Source organism: Tamandua tetradactyla, chromosome 7 (genome assembly GCF_023851605.1).
Source record: "Tamandua tetradactyla isolate mTamTet1 chromosome 7, mTamTet1.pri, whole genome shotgun sequence".
Taxonomy (NCBI): domain Eukaryota; kingdom Metazoa; phylum Chordata; class Mammalia; order Pilosa; family Myrmecophagidae; genus Tamandua; species Tamandua tetradactyla.
The window spans coordinates 87,812,244-87,835,887 of NC_135333.1; the positions used below are offsets into that span (position 1 = coordinate 87,812,244).

The 23,644-nt window shown below is 38.7% G+C and overlaps 1 protein-coding gene across 1 annotated transcript in view; it reads left to right on the forward strand.

Moving 5' to 3' along the window:
- Positions 1–23,644, forward strand: part of IRAG2 (inositol 1,4,5-triphosphate receptor associated 2) — a 168,538-nt gene that overhangs the window by 37,038 nt on the left and 107,856 nt on the right. The window contains exon 3 of the mRNA XM_077170322.1: positions 5,534–5,714. Within this exon, the coding sequence (XP_077026437.1) occupies positions 5,534–5,714 (181 nt within the window). The remainder of the gene's footprint in view (positions 1–5,533; positions 5,715–23,644) is intronic.

A 23,644-nucleotide genomic window follows, 5' to 3' on the forward strand; every position in this document is an offset into this window, starting at 1 on the left:
CCTTGCTGCTAGTAAAGTCTATTTACTCTCCTCTTGGGGAACCAGTCTACCATGCCTGTGGGGGAGGGGAGCTGGCCCCTGTGACTTGGGGAACTTACAGTTGTCTATGGGGTCTCAGCCCTTTCACCTGGTCCAGACTGGTGTCTGCTATGTGTCTGGCCACTGATGTTCCCCAGTTGTTCTGTACTGTTCCTGGCTGTTTATTAGGTGCATAGAGGATGAACTAATTTGCACACCTCACTAAGCCACCATCTTTTACCTTCACATCCCTTTCTGTCTGCAGTAGCCAACCAGGAAGTGCACCTGGGACATCTCACCTTGAGAGTGAATGGGCACAGGCAGCCACTGTGGAGCATGTTACTTATAGCTCTTTACTGCAGTTTCTCAGTTTCATTGTCCCATTCCTCCCTGGATACTATAGTGTTCCCTTGGCCCCCAGAGCCACAGAATAGTTGTTTCTGCTGGTTTCTCTCTGTTTTTGGAGGAGTGAGTGCTGGAGCTCCTTACTCTGCTATCTTCCTCAGAAGTTTCTATTTCTTTCTTCTGCCATCTTCAATCTGCTGATGAAACCTTCTTGGGTATTTTCCGTTTTAGTTATTGCGATCTTCAACTCCAATAGTTCTGCTTGGCTCCTTTTTAAAATTTCTTTTAATTGAGATTCTCATATTGTTCATTCATTGTTTTCCTGATATCCTCTATTTCTCTCTCTGTACTTTCCTTCTTCTCCTTGAGCACTATGAAGATCATTTTAAAAATGCCCCTTTCTAATATATCCACAGTTTCATTGTTGATATTTTCTGGATTTTTATTCTCTTCCTGTGTATGGACCATTATTTTGTTTCTTTTGGTTTTTCTTGCAATTTTTTATTCTACCCTCTATATTTTAATATTTAAAAATGTCAACTCTGGGATTTAGTCCTTGAGCTGAGTGTTTCTTGAGTTTGTATCCAGCTAGTTATATGTCAGAAATGTTCTTGAGTGCCAGGAGCTAACAAATCAAAAGAAACACAAAAAACACTTTTCACAATCTTTGCAAATTGGCTGTGCATTCTCTGATGCTCTCCTTCTGAGTTCAGCCCTTCTATCAAGAAGGTCATCTGTGCTTGAATTCAAAGAACAGGGTCCTCCTTGTTCTGGGGCATTGTCTTGTCCTGGGCTTGTGCTTGTCATAGAAGTTCCCTTGTTTAAAGGAATTTGAATGCCCTTTCTACTCCCCAGGTGATGGATCTTCTCTCTTTCCTGGATGTTCCACTGCAGGACTTAAAGCAGTTAAGCTTTGCTGCAGGCCACGCAAACCAATTGCTTCTTACACTGCTTTCCCTATTTCAAACTGCTTTTGGTTGGAGGACAAATTCTGTGTTGGTACGTGTTTTGGTTTGCTAAAGCTGGTGCCATGCAAAATACCAGAAATGGGTTGTCTTTTTCGATGGGGATTTATTAGGTGATTTACAGTTAGGAGGCCATGAAAATGTCCAAATCAAGAGGAAGACACCTTTTTATGAGTAAAAGCTGCTGGCATCGGGGGTTCCTCTATCACATGGGAAGGCACATGGCAACATCTGCTGGTCCTTCTCTCTGCTGAGCCCTGGTTTCAGTCACTGTATCCACATTGCGTTTCTTTCTCTCTTAGCTTCCCCTAGTGCATTTTCTTTCTAACCTCTCTCTTTTCATGGCCTCTCTCAAAGAACTCCAGTAAAGGATTAAAACTCACCTTTAATGGGCTGGATCATAGTCCCATGGAAACAACTTAGGAAAAAGTTTCCACCACAATAGGTCAGCACCCACCCGGATGGATTAAAAGAAAATAGGCTTTTGTGGGGTAGACATTCAAGCCAGAACGAGGATATGCTAGAGAGAAGTTTCCCAAATCAGTCTTTCCCAGTTAGGGACCTACAAAGAAAGCACTGTCTGGCTTCAAAGTGCCCTGGAAAGGGGTGAAGGAGGGGCCAGGAAGGGTGTCAGATGCTTCTCCTATGGCTCTTTGAAGCTGTGATTTCTTGATTCAGCACTTTCCTAGGAAATGCAGCACTTGAACTGTTTTCCATTGTTTTGAGGAAACATACTGACTTTTTGTTTTCTCTAATGCTTTTGCCTGGTGTTAGTTGGAACAATACTTCCCTCAGAACTGGACCCTGAGCCATCTAAAACAGCTAGTCAAAAGCAGTGATTGGTGATCACTGGATCTTGGGGCGCTAGATCTTTATATTCCACCCTTTCTCCAGAAAGCTGTACCAAGGGCCAAATTTGAGTATCTCACTGCTGCCAGTCAGGTGATTGGGGGATGTGTAAATGCTGCTGTCACATGGAGAGTTCATGTAACCTGTATTTACTATGATTCACCAGCCTCTTCATCTGTCTTCCCTGGATGCTGCACTGGAGTCTGGAGTTTCACAGTAGTTGATTCATAAAGTTCCTGTTTGTTCAATAGTCGTTCTGGTACAGCGACTGATCCCTAGAATTTGCTGCTCTGCCATCTTCCCACAATCCTTCATCCTTCATTTTTGAAAGATGGTTTTGTCAGGTGTAGATTTCTTATTTGGCAATATTTTCCTTTCAGCTGTTTAAGTATGTCATCTTGCCTCCATCGTTTCCGATGCGAAATCAGCATTTAATCTTATTGACGCTTACTTATAAATGACATGTTGCTTCTCTCTGGCTTTCAGAATTTTTTCTTTGCTTTTGGCATTTGGCTATTTGGCTATGATATATTGTGATGTGTGTCTATTTGGGTAAATGCTGTCTTTTTTTTTTTTAACTTTGGGCTTTGTAAATGTGTATATTAATGTCTTTGTTAAATTTTAGAAGCTTTTACCATCATTTTTTCTAATATTCTTTCAGTCCTCTCTCTCTTTCTTCTCATTCTGGGATCCCCCACAAAGTATGTATTGGTATGCTTGATGGTATTCTACAGATCTTTCAGATTTTCAGCTCTGTTCACTTTTCTTCATTTTCCCCCTTTCTGTTCTTCAGACTAACTGGTTTCAACAGTGTTATCTTAAAGTTCACTGATTCTTTCTTCTACCAGCTCCAATCTTCGGTTGAACCCCTGTGAGGAATTTTTACTTCTTTTTCTGTGGTCTTCAGTTCTGTTTGGTTCCTTATCATAATTTCTGTTTCTTTACTGATATTCTTTGTGTTTGCTCTAGTTTGCTAGCTGCCAGAATGCAATATACCAGACACGGAATGGCTTTTCAAAAGGGGAATTTAATAAGTTGCTAATTTACGGTTCTAAGGCCGAGAAAATGTCCCAATTACAACAAGTCTATAGAAATGCCCAGTCACAGACATTCAGGGAAAGATACCTTGATTCAAGAAGGCCGATGAAGTTCAGGGTTTCTCTCTCAAGTGAGAAGGCACATGGTGAACACAGTCAGGGCTTCTCTCTCGGCTGGAAGGGCACATGGCGAACATGGCATCGTCATCTGCTAGCTTTCTCTCCTGGCTTCTAGTTTCATGAAGCTCCCCGGGAGGCATTTTCCTTCTTCATCTCCAAAGGTTGCTGGCTCTTGGACTCTCTGCATCTCATGGCTACATCGTTCTGCTCTCTCTGAGTCTCTCATTCTCCAAAATATTTCCTCTTTTATGGGACTCCAGTAAACCAATCAAGACCCACCCAAACGGGTGGAGACATGTCGTTACCTAAGCCAGTTTAACAACCACTCTTGACTAAATCACATCAACCAGGGAGATGATCCAATCACAGTTTCAAACATACAGTATTGAATAGAGATTATTCTACCTTTATGAAATGGGATTTATATTAAAACATGGCTTTTCTTAGGGGGCATACTTCCTTTCAAACCAGCATAGTGTTCATTTGATTTCCTTTAGTTCTTTTTAAATTTAGTTCTTTGAGGCATATTTGGGACCATTTTTTTGAAAATGTCAGGTCTGGTCCTCCTCTTTAATAGGCTTTATTCCACTTCTTTGCATGGGCCATAATGTCTGGTTTCTTTGTATGTTTTGTGGTGTTTTTCTGCAATCTTTGCATTGTAATATTTTATGGCATTCTCTCTGGAATTTAGCCATGGAGGCATCTGTTTCATAAGCTTATACCCATCTACTCTTATGACAGATTTCTTTGAATGCCAGAAGCTAATAACAACAACAAAAGATCAAAAGAAAAAGAAAAAAGCCCCTTTCTCAGTCTTTGCAGATTAGGCTATGTGAGCACTCTCTTTCAGAGTTTAGCTGTACCAATGATAAGTTTAGAGAACAGCCTGAGGCAAAAGCATAGGGTCCTCTCCAGTCTTTTCCACACATACAATTTGCTCTTAGCATATATACCTGTATCCTAAGGAATTCCACTTTTTCCACAGACCTAAGTGTCCCATTTCCCTCCAGGAAACTGTGCTTCTTCATGGTCTCAGGCACCATATCCTTCCCACAGCCAGGAGCCCCTACCCTGGCCTGCAGCAGTTTGACTGTTCTCCCACAGTCCTCCTTAGAATTCTGAATGCTCTTTCCAGGCACAAGGCAAGTTCCAGAATGATGAGACTATGATGACGGTCTTGGTTCAGCTCTTCAGATCATTGCCTTGCAGACTAGCACAGACATACATGCACATAGTTTATGCATAAGAGTTTTCTCCCTCCAGAACCAGGACCACAAATCTGCACTGGGAGTACCATGCCATGCCAGTGAGGGGGTGGGAGGAAGGCCAGCAAGGGATCCATGAAATCTTACTGTTTTTAAGCTTTCATGGGATCATTTTAAGAGCTTGAAGTGTGGTTCCTGAAGTTAGGAGACACTGAGAACTAGTATATGACTTGTGTAATAGATCGAACACAGACTATAGCAAAGGAGAATTACTTCTGCTTTACATAGGTATGTCTTGCCAGAGTATTTCTGGACAAAGGATGCATGAATGTTTCTCATGGGCCTGAGATGGAACAAATGCAAGACAGGGTCAGAATGAGGTCATCTTGGATCTGCCACATAGAGACATACAGAAGTTTGAAGGTTCTTCAGCAGCTAGAAGCTGGAGATAGATGGGGAGCTTCTAGCAATTGTGTAAAGAATTGCAATTGAACACCCCAGTTAGAGCTATTCCCCTGCATTGAGAAATCTGGGTGATTTTTATTTTTGAATGTGATGGTAGGGCTGACTATATCTAAGAATGAGTAGTACTTACTAGTGACAAAATTTCATCTAAGGCAGAGGAAAAATGAGAGACAAAAATAAAGTAACATTTTGGTCACCTACCACAAATTATTACTGATTACATATTTAAATCTCAAAACAACTCTGTGACATGCATCATCATTTCTATCACACAAACGAGGAAAAGAGACTCACCAAGCCTGGGTAGTTTTCCCTAAGCCACAGGGCCAAAATTTGAGAATGGTTTCTGTTGGCTCCAACCCAAGGCCAGTGCTCTTTCCATTACCTCAGGGCAGCTCAACAGAACAGAAGGTTATGGCATAGTTCCAGGATCCAAGGGACCTGGAAGAGTTAAGCATCTCACTTTTTATCAAAATAAATAAATCTTTCTCCATCTTTCAAAACTAATTTTGTTTTACTTCTTCCTAAGGTTCAATAGGAGTTGGCAAAATAATACAATACCTGAGACAAACAGCTAGTCGGGATTCTGAAGACAGTGGCCTTGAGGAGCTGTGGAACAGGCTTGATCCTGAAAGGAGAGACCTGCATGTGGATCTAGGAACTTTCCATGACGTCATAAAAGAATGGATGGCTTCCTGTAGAAATAAACGGTAATTATAGTCCCCTCTATATGCGTTTGTGCACTTCAAGAGTGTAGCAATTGATTATAATTATGCTAATCACTGTTTTCTGAATTGATGCAAATATCCTAATACAGGGATTACTGCTCACACTTCAACATGCATCAGAATCACATGAACAGTGCTAAATCTCATTGCTGGGCTCTGCCCCTGTGATTCAGGAGGTCTGGTGTAGGACCTGATCATTTGCATTTCTAACAAATTTCCATGTGATGCACATGATACTGATAGGAGGGGGAGGCACATTTTAAGAACCATGAATCTAGAGTATTAATTCTGATATCATTCATTTGTTGAGACTGGGGAGAAACATATTATCTTATTCTCACAAAGAACTAAGGTGACATAGGAGTCCGAGGATTAATTGATGCTGGCTTTCCAATCTCCAAAATCATTTCAGCTAAGTGTTGTTCAATAAATTGGCAAAGGCCTGGGGATGGCTTGTCTGTACATGTCCAAAGCAAAGGCCAATTTATCTATACATGGTTAAAATAAAATCTATCGTCCTAAAACCACTCACACATGCCTGAGACAAATTTTCTATGACACAAGGTTTCTGAGACTTTATGAGTTTACACAACTTAATTTCCCTAAAACCAGGATTTTATTGAGAACTGAAGGAGCGTGGGCAGCAAATAAGTTTAATGGGTAGCCTGCTGGCATTCCATCCCTTTAAGAGGTTTACTTTTCTTATTGTTTTTGCTGAACCAATCAAACTTTTTTTGTGTGTAATCTCGTTGTATTTACTGTACAAGCTGTCTCTTTTGCAGGGAAAAACAGACCACTTTTGTCTTGGCATTGAATTTGTCAAATTTCCAGAATTTGCAGATTGTCTCTTGTGATAAAAGGTCTCTCTTTTCTAAATTCTTAAAATCTGACTTTTGTTTGGCAGTTTGGTAATGAGGATGGGATCTGGAGGGTGCTGCTGTTGAGCTCCATAAGGCCAAGTGGACTAGGTAAAGGTACAAAAAGAGCCCTTCGTGCTTGTACATGATTCTCTGGCTCTCAGAGTTCACTCGTAAGCAACTCTGAGATCTCAAGCTCCATGAACAAGCTGAGACTTTTCTCTATCTTCCTTGGCCTAGGTCCTCTAGTTAAGTGTCAGAATTTTGGAAGTTTGACATTGTCAAAAGAAATGAAATAAAATATAGTCACTATGGCTAAGAGGTTTAAAGTGGAGGCAGGAGGTTATTCTGGAAATTACTCTTAAGCAAATCTCAGTTAGATATCATAAAACTGCCAAATTAACAAAGCCTCAAGCAGCAATATTCATTAAAACCTAAGGATATCTGACCTGACAACCTAAACAAACCACAAGATAAAGAACTCAATTAACTATGAACCTAAAAGATATTTGGAGCACCCCAAATATCCACCAACCACTAACAACTTATCTAATCTTCTTCTTTTTCCTTACAAATCCTTGCCTGGAAATGCCAAAATGAGACACAGATTGGATTTCTTCTGACTCTGTGCTACTTAAATTGCAATTCTCAGACTCCAAATAAATGCCTTTGTGACTGTGCTGGTTTGAAATTATGTACCCCAGAAAAGCTGCTTTCTGATCCTGATTCAAAATTGTGATGTAGGACCCTTTGATTAGATTGTTTCCATAGAAATAAAATCCACTCAGTTGTGAGTGCAGCAAACTTTTGGACTTTTGGTTAGATGGTGATATGATGCTGTCCATTCAAGGTGAGTCATGATTAGTTTACTGGAGCTCTTTAAAAGGGAGACATTTTGGAAAAGCACAGTTGCTTCAGAGCTGACAGAGATGCAGACATTTGAAGATGCATGGAGTGCTGACTGAGAGAGCATATGCCTAGACACAGATGTTTGGAGATGCAGAGCCCAGCAGACATAGCCATATGCCTTCCCATGAGATGCTAAGCAAGCCAGAACCCAGAAATTGTGTACCAGAGGAGCTAAGTGAACATCTATAGATTCTTAGAGAGGAGACCACTGGCATTAGAAACTGAAAGCAAACGAATCAGAAACAAGGACCAGAAGATGCAAGTCATGTGCCTTCCTACATGACAGACATTGGCCTTCCTTGAGTCAAGGTATCTTTCACTGGATACTTTAGTTTGGACATTTTAATGGCCTTAAAACTATGAAGTTATAACTTAATAAATTCCCTTTTTAAAAGCTGTTCCATTTCTGGTATATTATATTCCAGCAGCATTTAGCAAACTAAAACAATTGCCTTGCAGCTAAGTTTGTTATTTCTCAGTTGACATTACATGGTATCAGATATGGGTTCCAAAGTGACCATGGTGACCTGACTCTGAAGCCACTGGTGGGTTCGAGCTTGGTACCAGCAAGAGCCTCTTGAGTTCTGTCTTCTCCTCAGTGACCCTGGGGCTTCCTATGTGTGAACCCTCTCAGTTTCAAACGTCCTATTTTTGGTTGAGGGTCTAGCATTTTTGGGGGGTGTCTTTTGGTAAAGGACATTTTTAACTTTTGTTCTTTTGGTTTGGACTGGTGGCAGCAGTTTGCCACCAGTGATGCCTTTTGTGATGTATAAGGAAAATTTCCAAAGTACTGAAAAGGGGCTCTAACAATTCCCACCTTACTATTGAGCTCTTTTTCAATGGAGGACACCTCACTAACACTTTATTTGACTTATGTTCTGGCTGTGAGCATTCATATAATCATTTTGGTGGGTGCAGGATGGGGGGTACATAATCACTAGTAGCATGCCTGCCACCTTTAAATAAGAAGCTTTGGCTTCCAAAGACCAAAACTCTGATGAAAGGATAAGGTGGCCATGGATGAGTTAGATTGACGCAAGGTCACCTGCTGCCCTCAAGATTATTTCTGTGCAACTAGGGGCAGACACCTGGTCATGGGTTGGCTAACTAGAGCACAGGTTGTCTGCCAGATTAAATGTATCCTGTAAAAGGTGCGCTGTAAAAAAATCACACATGCCCAAAACACAGACAATTTCTCTCAGGCTTAGACTTTAGGGTTGCTAACAATCAGAACTAACTAAAAGAAGGGGCTCCAATTCCTATGAACTCCATACTGCACTGTCATGTAGCATACCAGCTGGTTTCATGTATAAAAACGATGGTCCTCCTCATGTAAAATCTTATCCAGTTGGACCTGGCACACTAGAGAAAATTAAAATATTAAATTATAATGGCCAAAATGGGGATCTTTGGATTTGCCTAAATTGTTATATTTTGAATGCTCAACTAGAAAATAGAGGCTCTAAAACTCAGCAACCTAAATGGGACACTTATTTTAATTCATATTTGGTAGGTACCAAGTTTAAAATTAATTTTAAAATTGCCTCTCTTCAAGAAATAAATTTTAAATTAAAAAAGACAAATAATAAAGACTTATCTAAGCATATTATCAAACTTGAAAAAGTATCCAGAATTCCTAACTCTGGTTATTTTAATCCTCCTTTTTAAACTCTTCATGTCCTCCTCCTCTATACCCTAGCTTAGCCTAACTCTCCTACTTTCGTGATAAGATTTCCCAAATCCTACTGAACACTACTGGGTTTTGCAAAATAATTCAAGCTTATCATTCAGACTTATGAGTCTGAATACCCAGACCTTTAGCAATTAATTTATCTAACTGCTACTGAAGGTCATGTCAAAATCTGGATAGACAAATTTAATTGGAAATGTCCCTTAAATTACTTTTCAAAATAAAGAACTACTGAAAAATTCAAGCATTTAAAGTAGCTAAGGATTTTCAGAAGGTCATACTTGGCGTTTTCCCCAAATTATTGATTTGGAGAAAAATCTAAGAATGTACCCAGCAACTGGTGAGCCCATCCATATGTGTATAATAAGCTTGGGAAAAATCTCTTTAAATAATTCTCAGGTCTTGACCATATTAACTTCAAAACTTTTACCCCATGTAGTTCTACTTTTGTTAATGACCTTACAGAAGAACTAAGCATCATTCTAAACTAAATTGGGCCACACTGGAACCTAATGATTTAGTAAATCTTCCAGACAAGATCACACCTTTCAAAGGGCTATAAAAGAAACCCTCCCAATAAAAATAATGCAAATACCTTTTGCACAAACTATGATTTCCAATCAGTGGTGAAATAAGTCCCCAGTAAACCCTTTAAGGCACTAGCTTTCAGGACGCAGTAGTTGTTTTTATAGGACCACCTGGGCATTGAAAAAGAAAATACCCAAAACTACCTGAAAACAGCAGCAACACCCATAATACTCTTTGCCCTCTAAGAAAGCAAAGTGCCTTTCTATGTGATTGCTAGCTGTCTGGGAGGTGGCAGAAGTTTTTCCAATTGTCAACATCACGTCTATAGGTGAAATAAACCTGATAATTGGAAATGAAGGTATAGAGGCTCTAATAAATAGGGGGGCCACCTTCTATGTCTTAAAGCCCACAGTCCTCATTAACCATCCTCTCTGGAGGACAGAAACAATTCAAATGGTGGCAGTCTCGAACAAACCTCTGATGGCTTTTAATTGTCCCCAATTCCCTTTCAATTAGGAACTTTACAAAGCACTCATCCATTTATTAGTCCTCTCTGTCCTAATTCACCTTCTCAGAAAAGATTTCCTTGCATTATTCCAAGCACACATACATTTCTCCCAAAAGGGGAAAATTAATTTGGAACTCTTAGAAGCAGATTCAATAAACCAGAATAAGGAATTAAATACCATACATATTCCCATCCTTTAATACAAAGAAATAAAATTTAAATACTGCCCTTTTAAAGATATTATTCCAACCCATTTATAACCTGATACAGGCTGTATTCTTTCTGCCCCACCTGTCCGTGCTCCCAAACCCAGGCTTCCTCTTAAACTTTGACCAAATCCAAAGCATTCTAACTTTCCCTCCTTCCAAGATCATATGTCAATTAAGAAGTTTTTAGGCCTTGCGGGATACTGTAAAAATTGTGTTTCTAATTTTTTTCTTCGGCCCAACTTTTTATATGCCTTGCTTAAAGCTAAACAAATTGCCTCCCTTATTTATAATGAAACTAGTCAGAGTTCCTTCAAGGAGATAAAGCTTAGTTTGCCAGCACTCCCACTCTGGGACACTGTAATTGCAAATTGCCCTTTTTTCTCCTTGTCCATGAAAGAGAAGGGGATACCTTAGGTTTCCTTATGTGCAAACATAGAGAATAATGTAGAACTTTAGGATATTGTAGCCAGTTTGGATGTCTTAGCCAGGGGACTCCCCCACTGCATGAATTCCACTGCCATGATGGCAAAACTTTTAAAATCAGTTGAAGAATTATGGGATCTCCCCTATGTCCCTCATTCTGTTAAAGCCCTTCTTAATTCTCTTCACACTCAACATCGCTCTACAGTAGCTTAACTTCTTACAAAATTCTTACTTTTCCCTCTCAATGTCTCTTTTGTTCAATTAATCCTGCTACTTTACTTCCTGCTATTTCTGAGAAAACTCACCAAGACTGCCGAGTTTTAACTGACCAATTATTAACCCCTCAAATAGACTTACAAGAAACCTCAATTGATAATACAGATGTTGTACGGATGGTTCCCACCCTAAAGGTAACTCAGGAATTTGGTCATATAGGATATGCCATTACCTTGAAGTTTGAGATAATAGAAGTAAATGTATCTCCTAATTCTACATTAGCCTAGCAAGCTGAACTCTGCCCTCACAAGAAGGAAAAACATCAAACCTATACACTGATAGGCCTTTGAGATTGTTCATGATTTGGGGATGTTATAGAAACAGAGGTTTTTTTTTAACCTCTGTCATGATCAGGGACATGTGTCAACTTGGCCAAGTTGTGGTACCTGTTTGTCTGGGCAAGTGCTGGCCTGTCTGTTGCAATGAGGACATTTCACAGAAGTAAATCATGAGCATGTCACCTGCATCCACAGCTGATTCCATTTGGAATCAGCCAAGGGGAGTGTCTTCTACAATGAGTGATGCTTAATCTAATCACTGGAAGCCTTTTAAGGAGGATTCAGTAGAGACAGGCTCTCTTCCTGCTTTGGCCGGTGAGCCTTTCCTGTGGAGTTCATCCAGACCCTCCATCGGAATTGTCAGCTTCACAGCCTGCCCTGAAGATTTTGGACTCTGCATTCCCACGGTTATGTGAGACGCTTTTACAGATTTTATATTTGCAAGTGTTTCCTGTTGCTTCTGCTTCTCTAGAGAACCCTAACTAATACAACCTCCAATGAAGGAAGAGTAAAAAACAAACAAAACTTAGCTCTTATGTTATGGAATTGCTAAATACTATACTGCTACCAAAGGCCTTGGCTGAAATTAAAATTCCTGCCCATTCTCAGGCAAATATGGAGGAAAACGCTGGCAACCACCTGGCAGATGTAGCTCAAAAAAGTACGGGTAACTGTGTGTATTGTGGACAAATTTAAGTCCTTATTTGAAGTATCTAGTCTTTCTAGATGCTTAGATTTATGCAACATGTGTAAAAAATAGAGAGAATAAAATAATACTTTATGTATTTTTGTCTGTTAATACATGCAAATGGCATGGTTAAATTAGATGTCTTGGAGCAATATGCTGAGGGGTGGTAGTGGCAGCAGGGAAGGAAGTGCAGAGGGAAGAGTTCTTTGCATGTGAGTTGCTAGACAAATTCAGATCGTCTGACCATTGTTCTATATAGGCATTTTAGTTATTGCTGTGTATTAAAGTACAAGTCTTAGTATCCAAAATGTATTAAAAATAGAGGTAGAATGATAGTCCCTACAGACATGTTCTTGTGTTAGTTTGGGAAGGACTGTCTTCTGGGAGCGACCTTTGTTCATCCACCTCTTGGAACGAGATGCGTTTCTTACTTAGTCATTGAGACGGGGAAAGGTGAAGAGGAGGAAAGGCAAAGGGAAGGGCTCTTTGCTAGTGTCTCTATATCAGAAGACAATTTTAGATTGTAACCACAGCTCTATGTGCATTTTTTGTAAAGTACCTGTGTTTACTGTGGATAAGATTCTCTATTTCATAGCATTTAAGCATTTTAGATATCTTGAGGTGACAGTGTATGATAAATAGTAGAGCTAGTGAATTAACAAATTTATAAATATTTTGTTAATAGAGTAGAAGCATCTTTGACATGGAATTGTTAAGCCGCCTCTGAGCAACATGCATCAGGATTTGTTCATTGGGTTGGCTGCAGAGGGGCAGAAGAAGGTACAGGGAGAGGGATGTGTGCAGATGTATTCACATTTTCTTTTTGTATGCTGAGCAATGGGGGTCACATTTCATTCTTTTTCTGTGTGACTATCCGTTATTGCAGCGTCATTTGTTGAATTTTTGGGGGGTGGGGGGACCAGGAATCGAACCATTGTATGTGCTCCTCTCTTGGATGTACCATAAGAAAATGTTGTTAAATAACTCAGTGGAAGCATACTTTGCTATTATTTTGATATAGAACTGACAATGAATTCTCTTAGATGCACTATAAAAAAAAAAGAGTGCAGCTATAAGTTCTAATCCTATTTCTGTTTCTGTAATGACCAAATAACTCTATTAGAAACATAAAAACATTACTCTTTGAAGTTCAACAAAATGTTCCTCCTCAGAAAATTGAAAAAACAAAGAAAAAAAGGCAGGCTGTTTTTTTTACTTTTTTTTTTATTGTGTAATATGACATATATGCAAAGCAAAGAAAGAACAAAGTAAAGCATTCTTCAACAAGTAGTTACAGGGCAGATCCCAGAGTTTGTCATGGGCTACCATATCATCATCTTAGATTTCTCCTTCTAGCTTCTCCAGAATAAGGAGACTAGAAGGAATACATATTTTTTTATCATCACAATAGACTTTTATTCCCTTTTTTTGTGAAAAGTAACATATATATGAAACAGCAATAAATTGCAAAGCACAGCACAACAATTAGTTGTAGAACACATTTCAGAGTTTGGTATGGGTTACAATTAAAAAATTTTAGGTTTTTACGTCTAGCTGTTCTAAGATACTGGAGACTAAGAGAAATAGCAACTTAATGATTCAACAATCATATCCGTTTGTTAAACCCTACCTTCTCTATATAACTCCATCACCCTTGATCTTTCTATACCACTTTTTAGGGGTATTTGGGCTATGCCCATTCTAACTTTTTCATATTGGAAGGGACTTTCAATAATATATAGAGTAATATGGAACTAGCTGATGTTCTGCCCTCTAGGTTTCAGGACTTATCTGGTCCAGGGACCCATCTGGAGGTTGTAGGTTTCTGGAAAATTACCCTAGTGCATGGAACCTTTGTAGAATCTTATATTTTGCCCTAGGTGTTCTTTAGGATTGGCTGTAATAGTTTTGGTTGGGGGTTGACAAGTTATGTTAGTTAGTAATGTCTAACTAAGCTTGCCTAAGAGCAACCTCCAGAGTAGCCTCTTGACTCTATTTGATCTCTCTCAGTCACTGATACTTTATTGGTTACAATTTCTTTTCCCCCTTTTGGTCAGGATGACATTGTTGATCCCACAGTGACGGGGCCAGACTCATCGCTGGGAGCCATCTCCCATACCTCCAGGAAGACTTTCACCCCTGGCTATCTTGTCTCATGTAGGGTGGAGGGCCATGATTTCACTTGCAGAGTTGGGCTTAGAGAAAGTGAGACCACATCTGAGAAACAAAAGAGGTCCTCCAGAAGTAACTTTTCGGCATACCTATGTGTTCTAGTCTGCTAGCTGCCAGAATGCAATATACCAGAAATGGAATGGCTTTTAAAAGGGGGAATTTAATGAGTTGCAAGTTTACAGATCTAAGGCCGAGAAAATGTCCCAATTAAAACAAGTCTATAGAAATGTCCAATCAAAGGCATCCAGGGAAAGATACCTTGGTTCAAGAAGGCCGATGAAGTTCAGGGTCTCTCTCTCAAGTGAGATGGCACATGGCGAACACAGTCAGGGCTTCTCTCTCGGCTGGAAGGGCAAATGGCGAATACGGTGTCATCTGCTAGCTTTGTCTCCTGGCTTCCTGTTTCATGAAGCTCCCCGGGAGGCATTTTCCTTCTTCATCTCCAAAGGTCGCTGGGTGGTGGACTCTCTGCTTCGTGGTGCTGCAGCACTCTCTGCTCTCTCTGAATCTCTCACTCTCCAAAATGTTTCCTCTTTTATAGGACTTCAAAAACCAATCAAGACCCACTCAAATGGGTGGAGACATGTCATCCCCCAATCCAGTTCAACAACCATTCTTAACTAAATCACATCAAGCAGGGAGATGATCTCATTGCAGTTTCAAACATACAGTATTGAATAGAGATTATTCTACCTTTACGAAATGGGATTTATATTAAAACATGGCTTTTCTTAGGGGGCATACTTCCTTTCAAATCAGCACACTATGGGTAGGACAATTTCATTGTTCCCAAGAGAAATATAACCAATAAACACACACTCATCAAATAGGAAATTTTCCTAAACTTTCCCTTAACTCTTGTCCCTCCCCCTATTATTTACCTCTGCTGTTGCTGTGGTAGTGCTGATGTTTTCCTGTTAAACATAGCCTGTAGCATGCAATAGCCGTTTTCCCCTGTACCCAGGACTGAAACACTCTTTGTACATGAATCGTACCTTTGAAGTAGTTCTTGCAAGAACTTATTTATATTGCTAGTGTTAATCGGTAGAACACATAGGTCTATAAAACCCCTTTCAATTATGTTCACCTTCAGTATGGTAATATTATTTAGAGAACCACCTTCATTTCTATCTATTCCCTTACGTTTGAGATCAACCTCATTAGCTAACTGTTCACCCATCTCTACTTTTCTATTTATCTTTGAGTCCCCTGTTGCAGGCTGCTTTTATAAGCCTGCAATTAAATCATGATTTAACTCTAATGCTAAACCAGTCCTTCTTCTTAATTGCCACCAGAATACAGTTTGGGATATGTCTTACTGGGATACTGATAAAATAGTAAGTTGAGGAAAGCAATGTTTCTGGAAACCATCCACTAAAATAGCTATAAAAATATACCATAATTGTTTAATTTGTCACAAGCATAATCCAGAAAAACATTTCCAAATCTCTAAAGGACATATTCTCTTACTAACTGGACCTTTTGAAATTTGGAAATTGGACTTCATTCAGTTACTCCTATCCCAAGACTATAAACATGTTTTAATAATTTGTATTCTCATTTGGCTAAAGTTTTTCCCTGTAGACAAGCTGCTCCTGCTACTATTGCAAAGGTATTGTTAGAAAAAATAATTCCAAATTGGGGAATTTCCTCAGAATGTCACAGAAACTGAGGAACACATTTTACTGGACAAATTATGAAAACAATATGCAAAATATGCCGTTTTGCAACATTTTCATTACGGCCATCACTTTTGACCCTCAGACTTAATAGAAAGAGCAAAGGGTATAATTAAATCTCAATTAGCAAAATTTATAGGATATCTCAATCTACCACGGCCAGAAACCTTACCTACAGTCTTATTAAATCCAAGATCCACTCCTTTTGGAAAACATAAGTTATCCCATTTGAAATTAAAACAGGAAAATCTATGAATATAAACTCTAGACTATATGATTCCTGCTTCATAAACAAAATATGCTAACCTATTGTCAGGAACTAAAATAAAACCTTAAAGAAATATGAAACCTTGGTAGAACAATCCTAGTATACATGCTCCCAAGAGACAAAGATAGTCAAAACCATGATCTTCAGCATGATGACTTATTGGAAAGATACCTCCATAAAGAGGCACTACAACCTTGTTGGAAAGGACCCATGCACAGCTAAATTATAAGGTATTCATTCTTTGGTTCATATTTCTCATCTTAAAAAACTCCCAGTCCTGCCTGGATATCCATTCCTACTGGGAGACCTGAAACTCAGAATTACCAAGGATCAGAACTAGATGGCATCTGATATAGACAGGACTAGGTCTGTGATGGTTAGGTTTATGTGTCACCTTGGCCAGGTGATGGTGCCGAGTTGTCTAGTCAAGCAAGCACTGGCCTGTTATTTCAAGGGCATTTCATGATTGCCCATTATGATTATAACCCCCTTTTTAAACTCCTCATTCTCACCCTTATCCTCTCTTCCTGGTCCCTTGCCATTTATTTTCCTTTCTCCCAACTATACAAAAAGCTGCTAACCTGGGCAATCTATCAAATTACTGCATTTGTGTTAATTTAGGTTCTATGGAAGGAACCCAGTTGTTGGCTGCACCCATAGGCATTTATTTAGGTGGTTAAATCTCAGATCTTGGGGAGTCTGGATTCACAGCATATTTCAAACTTTGATGTTCCTTTTTTTCTTACTATATTCACTGTAATGTCTTTGTTCATTGTCTCATCTGCTGAATAACAGCTGCAATGACTTCCCAAGTCATGCTAATGCACCAAACTCTGGATCTTGAAGTTTACACTTGTGAAACTTATTTCCATAATGATGAAACTAAGCCTAATTATAATTATGCCTAAGAACCACCCCCCCAACAAAAAACATCTAGTTGCTCAAATGTGGCTCCTCTTTAAGACAAACTCTGTAAATAAACTCACTATTTTCCCCTCTGTGGGACATGGTTCCCCAGGATAAGCCTCCCTGGTACTGAGGGATTAATATAAAATGTTGATTAGTGATGATTTCAAAGAAAGATCTTGACCCAAAGGGGGAAAGATAAAAAACAAAGTAGAGTCACTATAGCTTAGAGAAAATTTAAAATGGAGTCAGGAGGTTACTTTTAAGCAAATCTCAGCCAGATATCATAACTTGCCGAAATAGGCAAAGCCTCAATCAACAATGTTCCTTAAAGCCCTAAGGAAATCTGGATACCATAAACAAACCACAAGATAAAGAACTCAGTCAACTATGAATCCAAAGGACATTTGAAAAACTGCAAATATTCAGCAACAATGATCAACATATTTAATCTTCTTCTTTTTCTTTACAAATACTTGCCTGGAATTACTAGGATGGGACATAATTTGGGTTGTTGTCTGAATCTCTGTTCCCTGAATTTAAATTCTCAGACTTTGTTCTAGTTTGCTAGCTGACAGAATGTGATATATCAGAAACAGAATGGCTTTTGAAAAGGGGGAATTTATGAAGTTGCAAGTTTATGGTTCTCAGGTTGTGAAAATGTCCATATTAAAGCAAGTCAATGAAAATGTCCAGATTAAGGCACCAACAAGAGGTTACCTTCACTTAAGAAAGACCAATGAAGTTCAGAGTTTCTCCCTTAACTGGAAAGGCACCATGGAAAACATGGTGACATCTGCTAGCTTTCTCTTCAGGCTTCTTGTTCCATGAAGCTCCTGCAGGGGCATTTTCCTTCCTCATCTCCAGAGGTCTCTGGCTGCATAGGCTCTCATAGTTCTCATGGCTCTCTCATCTTGCGGTTCTCTTGCTCTCTCCAAAATGCTTCCTCTTTTAAAGGATTCCAGTAAACTAATCAATACCCACTTGGAGTGGGTGGAGTCACATCTCCATCTAATCAAAAAGTTAATACCCACAATTGGGCATGTCACATCTCCATGGAGATAATCTAACCACAAATTCCAATTTACATTGGTGAATAGGAATTAAAAGAAATGGTTGCTCCTACAAGATTGGGTCAGGATTAAAACATGGCTTTTCTGGGGTGCATAGTCCTTTCAAGCTAACACTGAGCCCAAATAAATGCCTTTGTTGCCTTGCAGCTTAGTTTGTTATTTCTTAGTTGACTACATCATGGGTTCTACTTGTTTTAAGGAGGGTAAAAAGCACCCTTTCAGTACCCAAGGAGCATATATGTAGCTAAGGAGAGATTGGAGAAGTAGTACCCTTTTTCCATGGACAAGTTCTTGTACCTTAGAGGTACCTTGGAAAGAAGGGATCTAGGGACCCCAAAAAACAATAGAATGCATTCTTTAGTTGATATGTGAATCAACCAAAGAAGATGAATCAGCAGTCTGATTCCAAAATTGCTTCTTTAAGGACTTATTACGGTGAATGCAAAAAAAATTAAAACAGCTTTGATAACCCTCTAACTGAAAAGACTAGATGGATGATGCTACCTTTTTTGCTTCTTCTAATCTTACTGTTCCACATGTGTGTTTCTTCTTGTATCCCTCTTTGCCTGACCACTCTAATACCACATTCTTTATGAGTCAGCTACCCTTCCAAGAAGGTTCAAATAAAATTTGGTGAATACATTATAAGACCAGACCTTCTAAGACGGCTGAAATGGAACCCTCAGTAACTTTTATTCCCTGGACAAGAGAAGCTTAGAGCTATTGTTAAGGATTTTCCAATCCTAGAGCAGGTCAAAAAAAAATGGGGAGGAATTTAGAATTCTAATTGGAACTTATGATCTAGGATTGTCTGACCTTTTAAAATGTATGCACATGGGTTTGAGTCTGGGCACGCAAAATAAATGGATCAAAGAAACTAAATGGGAAAACATGGAAAATGACATAAGGGACCCTACGAATTTTATATAAGGATGTGCTAAAGGGCCAACAAAATTGCTAAGAACTTAGAAGCCATACTGAAGGCTTTTCCTCAAAGACTTTGGTCAATAATACAATCTTGTAAATTAAAAAAGGACAAATCTGTCTGTGATTATAAGGCACCGTTTTCTCAAAATTTCGTTGAGGTCTTTCATGTTTTACTGATGGACTTGAAGGGACATTGTCCTCACTATTTGTCAATGAACTTAAACCTGATCTTGGGTAGCTGGTTAAAAAACATAAACTTGAGTGAAAAATTGCTGCCTTAGATAAGCTTGTTAAATTAGCTAAAATTTAGAAAGAACTCTGTATCAGAATAAAAATTAAAAGATGAAATAATGACTGTACTATTGCAGCAACTTCAAAAGTGTGGAATAGGGTGCATAGGTGGTTCAGTGGTAGGATGCTCCCCTTCCATGTGGGAGACCTGGGTTTGATTCCAGGACAATGCAGCCCTGCCTCCCCGCCCTCCCCCCAAAAAAAGGGTCGAATAAAAATTATGAGTCCCTAATTGCCACTTTAATGACAAGCAGTACAAAAATTTGAGGTCCTTTCAAGGAGAAAAAAATAAAAAGCGCAACAGTTGTCTATATGGCAAGCAGGAGTGACGTTGAAAATGATATCTGTTTTTTATTTCTGCTCTAATCTTTGTTATTTCTTTCTTTATGATTGCTGTGGGATTAGTTTGCCGATTGTGTTGGTTTGGAAGTATTATTCACCCTAGAAAAGTCATGCTTTAATCGTATCCAGTCTTTCAGGAGCAGCCATCTCTTGTTGAATGCTGTAGGTTGGAAACTTTTTGTTGGGTTGGCTTCATGGAGATGTGGCACAGCCAAGTATGGGTGTGACCCTTGATTAGATGGAGATGTGACTCCACCCATTCCAGGTGGGTCTTGATGGGTTTACTGGAATCCTTTAAAAGAGGAAACATTTTGGAGAAATGACAGAGCTGACAGAGAGAGAGCCAACAGGAACTTCAGAGCTGAAAGAGAGAACAGATGTCTGATGCTCCTTTTTTCTACTTTATCGACAGACAAGTAAAACACATGGATTAAAAATCAATAAATAATAGGGGGAACAAATGTTAAAATAAATTTAGTAGATTGAAATGCTGGTGATCAGTGAAGGGGAGGGGTAAGGGGTATGGTATGTATGAATTTTTTTCTGTCTTCTTTTTATTGCTTTTTCTGAATTGATGCAGGTGTTCTAAGAAATGGTCACGATGATGAATATACAACTATGTGATGATAGTGTGAGTTATTGATTATATAACAAGAATGGAATGATCCTATGATAAGAATGTTTGTGTTTGAATGTGGTTATGTATCATAAATTAAAAAATAAATAAATTTTTAAAAAAAGAAAGGGAGGGGTAAGGGGTATGGTATGCATGAATTTTTTTCTGTTGTCTTTTTATTTCTTTTTCTGAATTGATGCAAATGTTCTAAGAAATGATCATGATGATGAATATGCAACTATGTGATCATATTGTGAATTACTGATGATATATGTGGAATGGAACAATCATATGTTAAGAATATTTATGTTTCTTTGTTGTCATATTTTTTGAAAAAGATTTAAAAATTAATAAAAAAATTAAAAAAAGAGAGAGAGAACAGAGACTTGGTTGTTGGAGATGTATGGACCCCGCAAACATTGCCGTGTGCCTTCCCATGAGATGGTAACCAAGCCAGAACCTGGAGAGAGCCAAGGGAAGCCAGGAGATGAAAGACAGCCCCAGAGAAGCAAAGTGAAGAGCCCCCACAGGAACAGATCCTGAAAGCAACGGAGCCCAGGAGCAAGGGAACAGCAGATGCCAGCCACGTGACTTCCCAGCTGACAGAGCTGTTCCAGACCCATCAGCTTTCTTGAATGAAAGTAATCTCTTGGTGCCTTAATTTGGACACTTTCACTTCCTTAAAATTGTAAATTTGTAACTTCTTAAATTCCCCTTTTAAAAAGCCGTTCCAGTTGTGGTATATAGCGTTCCAGCAGCTTACTAACTAACACCCTGTTCTTTTCTAGTTTCTCCAAGTGTTCAGTTAGGTCTTTGATTTTAACTCTTTCTTCTTTTTTTACATAGGTGTTTAGGGCTATAAACTTCCCTCTCAGCACATCCCTTAAATTTTGATACAATGTGTTCTTGTTTTCATTCATCTCCAGATATTTACTGATTTCTCTTGCAGTTTCTTCTTTGGCCCACTGATTGTTTATCAGTGTTGTTTAACTTCCTTATATTTGTGAGTTTTCTAGTTCTCCAGCTATTACTGATTTTCAGCTTCATTCCATTATGATCAGAGAAAGTGCTTTGTATAGTTTCAATCTTTTTAAATTTATAAAGACCTTTTTTGTGACTCAACATGTGGTCTGTTGTAGAGAATGATCTATGAGCACGTGAAAAGAATGCATATCTTGCTATTTGAGAGTATAAATTTCTATATATATGTCTGTTAGGTCTCATTCATTTATCTTATTTGGATTATCTGTTTCCTTATTGATCCTCTGTTTAGTTGTTTTATCTATTGATGAGAGTGATGTATTGAAGTCTCCAACTGTTATTGTAGAGATATCTATTATTCCCTTCATTTTTGTCAGTGCCTCATGTACTTTGGAGCACCTTGTTTAATGCATAGAAATTTATGATTATTATTTCTTCTTCATGAATTGCCCCTTTTATTAATATATAATTTCCTTCTTTGTCCTTGTAACAGTTTTGCATTTAAAGTCAGTTTTGTCTGATAGTGGTATGGCTACTCCAGCTCTTTTTGGTTACTACTTGTGAGGAATATGCTTTTCCGAACTTTCACTTTCAGCCTTTTTGTATTTTTGAGTTTAAAATGAGTCTTTTATAAATAGCGTACAGATGGATCAAAATTTTTTTATCTGTTCTATCAATCTGTCTTTTGATTGTGGAGTTTAATCCATTAACATTTAATATTATTACTGTAAAGGCAGTAGGTACTTTGACCATTTTATCCTTTGGCTTTTGTCATATTTAATTTTTTCTCTCTTTATATCCTTTTAGTTCCTTTTACTGATCATATCTTATTTTTCTCTCTTTTTATCCTTTTAGTTGCCCTTACTGATAATCTTCATTTCTATATTCTCCTCCAAGCCTCTCTCACTTGTCTTTTCTGTGCAGCTTGGAGAACTGCCTTTAGTATTTCTTATAGGACAGGTCTCTTGTTGACAAACTCTCTTGGTTTGGTTTACTGTGAATATTTTAAGTTCTCCCTCATTTTTTGAAGGGCAGTTTTGCCAGATAAATAATTCTTGGCTGGTAGTTTTTGTCTTTCAGTACCTTAAATATATTGTATCTCTGCTTTCTCACCTCTGTGGTTTCTGATGAGAAATTAGCATTTAGTCTTATTTGGTATCCCTCATATGTGGTGAACCAATTTTCTCTTGATACTTTCAAGAGTCTCACTATCTTTGACATTTAAAAGTCTGACCAGTATGTGTCTTAGTGTGCATCTATTTGGATTCATTCTGTTTGGAGTACATTGCACTTCTTGGATATGGGTATTTAGGTCTTTACAAGAGTTGGGAAACTTTTGGTCATTATTTCCTCAAATATTCTTTCTGCCTCTTTCCCCTTATTTTCTCCTTCTGGGATATCCATGACATGTATGTTTGTGCACTTAATGTTGGCAACAATTTCCCTGAGACCCTGCTCAGAATTATTTCAGTTGTTCGAATTCAGATTTTCTGTCTTCTAGCTCAATGATTCTTTCTTCTACCTCTTCAAATCTGCTATTATATGCCTCCAGTGCATTTTTTAATTTTATCTATTGTGTCTTTCACTTTCATAAGGTGTGTTATTTTTCTTTGCATGCTTTTGGCTTCTTTATGTTCACCTAGTGTCTGTTTAATAGCCTTTATAACTTTAGCCATCTTGTTGAACTTGTTGAGGAGATTTGTTTAAACATGTTTGAGTAGTTGTCACAAATTCTGTATCTCCTTTGACTTTTTAATTTGTTCCTTTGACTGGGCCATATCTTCCTGTGTCTTAGTGTGACTTGTAATTTTTTTGCTGATATCTGGGCATTTTATTAGTTTAATGGGTTTATTCTGAAGGCCAGTTTCTCTGTCTTGTCTATGATTTTATTGTTTTAATTGGGTTTCTGTTAAGGCCCTTCTTTGAGAGTTCATTCATCAGTATTTCCCAACCAAAACAGGGCCAGGTTCCCCAGCCTGGGGTAAGACCAGATCCAAAGGACCCTGGGGAGAGGTGTAGGAAAGACTTCAAAGAGCCTTTTTGTACCTTATGCCTTCCTAAGGTTATACTTCCTGGCCTGCCCAGTTGATCATGTTCTTCGTCAAACCTCTTTTATCATATTTCCAAAACTATGCACTTTCCTGACCTGCCTAACAGATGGTGTTCTTCTGTTACCTTACCACTCAGCTCTATAAGGGCTGGCTATTTTTGGTCCTTTGCCAGTTCCACCTCTGACATAGCTGAAGTGATGGTGTGGGTGCTGACCAGGATGGGCTACAACAGTGGGATCC